Source organism: Pediculus humanus, genomic scaffold (genome assembly GCF_000006295.1).
Source record: "Pediculus humanus corporis 1103172107463 genomic scaffold, whole genome shotgun sequence".
In the NCBI taxonomy this organism is placed as follows: domain Eukaryota; kingdom Metazoa; phylum Arthropoda; class Insecta; order Psocodea; family Pediculidae; genus Pediculus; species Pediculus humanus.
In genome coordinates this window covers 7,008-9,230 of record NW_002987083.1, presented here as the reverse complement: position 1 = coordinate 9,230, position 2,223 = coordinate 7,008, and the positions used below count along the sequence as shown (strand labels likewise).

General features: G+C 24.1%; 1 protein-coding gene across 1 annotated transcript; it reads right to left on the bottom strand.

Annotated features, from left to right (window-relative positions):
• Positions 1 to 405: 405 nt before the first annotated feature.
• Phum_PHUM116220 (uncharacterized protein) lies at positions 406 to 2,006 on the bottom strand (the record flags this gene model as incomplete). The annotated part of the gene is made up of 4 exons (XM_002424121.1): positions 406 to 419; positions 705 to 869; positions 1,598 to 1,706; positions 1,968 to 2,006. The coding sequence occupies 4 exons, from the start codon at positions 2,004 to 2,006 to the stop codon at positions 406 to 408; spliced, it is 327 nt and encodes a 108-aa protein (XP_002424166.1).
• Positions 2,007 to 2,223: the final 217 nt, after the last annotated feature.

Here is a 2,223-nt window from a genome sequence, read left to right as displayed (position 1 = left end):
ACATATAATATTATCTACACTAACTTCCTTCCCCATTTTTTTTTTTTTTTTTTTTTTTTTGTGGCGCCTTTTTTAAAAACTAAAAGAAAAGAAAACAATTTTTCCTGTTATTTATAAAAAAAATTAAAAAAAAAAAAAAAAAAAGAAAAAATCCTATTTACTAAATATAATTGATTTCATTTCTTATTTATATTTTTACTAACCTTTGAAAAGTTTTTGTGTTCATAATATATGAATTTTTCTTTTTACAAAGAAAAAACAAGGCTATGAAAAAACCTATTTTTTGAGATTTTGGGGGGGAGGAAAACACTTCTAACATGCAAATTTCTTGCGAATTTCGAAATGGACAAAAAAAAAAAAGTTTGTTGTTTGTTCGTTTTATTTTATTTTATTTTATTTTTTTTGTCAAGGCATCCAAACTTAAAAAAAGAAAAGAGTTTTATTAGTAAAATGAAAAAGGACGTGTAGAAAATAATTTATGTAACAATATTTATTTTATTATTTCAATTCAACCTTTTTAAGTTAAGTGTGATCGAATCTTTATAACAAAAAATTTTTTTTTTAAATTCAACATGAAAAGAAAAAAAATACATCAAAATTGGTCTTTTTTCAAAAAGAGGTAAATATTTAATTAAAAAATATTACCAAGACATAAGAGTTTTAAAAAATAAAAAAAATAAAAAGAGCATGTTTTAACCACTTACCATGTGAATTTGGCTCAGGGAGATTTTCTCGTGGCACAAGATGCATGACGGTTGTTTTACCATATGGTAATCCTAGGGCACCCAATGTTACGTTGCTATGTAGGAACCGGCCTTGGTAAATAAGTCTGAGTATTTCTGCTTTTGAAACTGCTTCTTCTGCCCAATCTAAAAATTAATCAAATACTTTAATATACAGATATATTAAACCTTTATTTAAATTAAGTTAATTCACGTAAACACATTTTAGAAAAACATCAAGAATATTCGATGCTTTACAATTATAAAATTAATATAAAAAAAAATCTCCGGGAGGCAAAACGTTCGTATGTGTGTGTGTATGTGGTGTTTTGTAACGTTTTAATAAAAACAAAACAAAAAATTAAGATCGAGGACGTTGACGGTTTATTTGCATATACACTCATGTGTGTACAGATTTGCCATGTCATTGAACGGTAAAAGTTTTTGTTTTTAAACAAAAAAAAAAAAAAATTTTGTGACAAATAAATTTTCTCACTTTATTTATTATGAGATGGGTAAAAAAAAAAAAACTAGGGAATCTTACTAATAAAAAAAAAAAAAAAAATTATTATAATTTAAAAGAAATAATAATTGACCTTAACAAATGATATGATAATCAACATTAAGAAATTTCAAATGAAAATTTTTGGCCTTCACATAAATCAAAACCGATAAAATTTTAAGAAAAATTTGCGGATAATAAAAAAAGGAAGAAATTTTTTGTTGTTGTTGTTTAAACAGTTTATTACTCCGGATATCCGGGTATCGAAATTGATTATTCTTATATAAATGTATTTACGTATGTATTTCTTTATTAATTTATTATTATTATTATTATTATTTATTTAATGACAAAAAAAAAAATAAATAAATACCTTCGGGCCAACAGTCAAAAACATGTTGTGCTATTTCTCCAGCTGATTCATTTGGACTAAAAAGAAATTCTTTCGTCTTACCGCTCACCAATATAAGTCGAAGATTTATCTAAAAAAAAAAAAAAAGAAAAAGTTAAGTGCCATCATCAAAATTATTTACCCGATTTTATCACACAAATATTAATACATATATTTATGTATGTGTTTGTGCGTGTGTGTGTGTGTTCGTAATAAAAATAAAGATATTACAAACAAACAAAAAAAAAAAAAAAAAAAAAAAAACGAAAATAAAACTTAAAAACTAAATTTTATAGTTGTGGCTTTTGGCGTCATGTCAGTTTAAATATAATTTGCAAGCAATTTAGGCGACGTCCTGCCCCTTTGACGTCACCAATTCCTTTATCAGCATTTGCTTTAAACCTCATCGAACCTGAATCTTATACACGAGGAATTTCAATCCATCTATCTATTCTTGTATATATATATATATATATATATATCACACTATTCTAATAAATATTAACTCACTTCTTTTTTCTTTTTTATTGCTGTAATAAAAAGTTTTTTTTTTTTTTGAAAATTAAATTAATAACAATCATTATTACCCAAAAAAAAAAAAAAAAAAA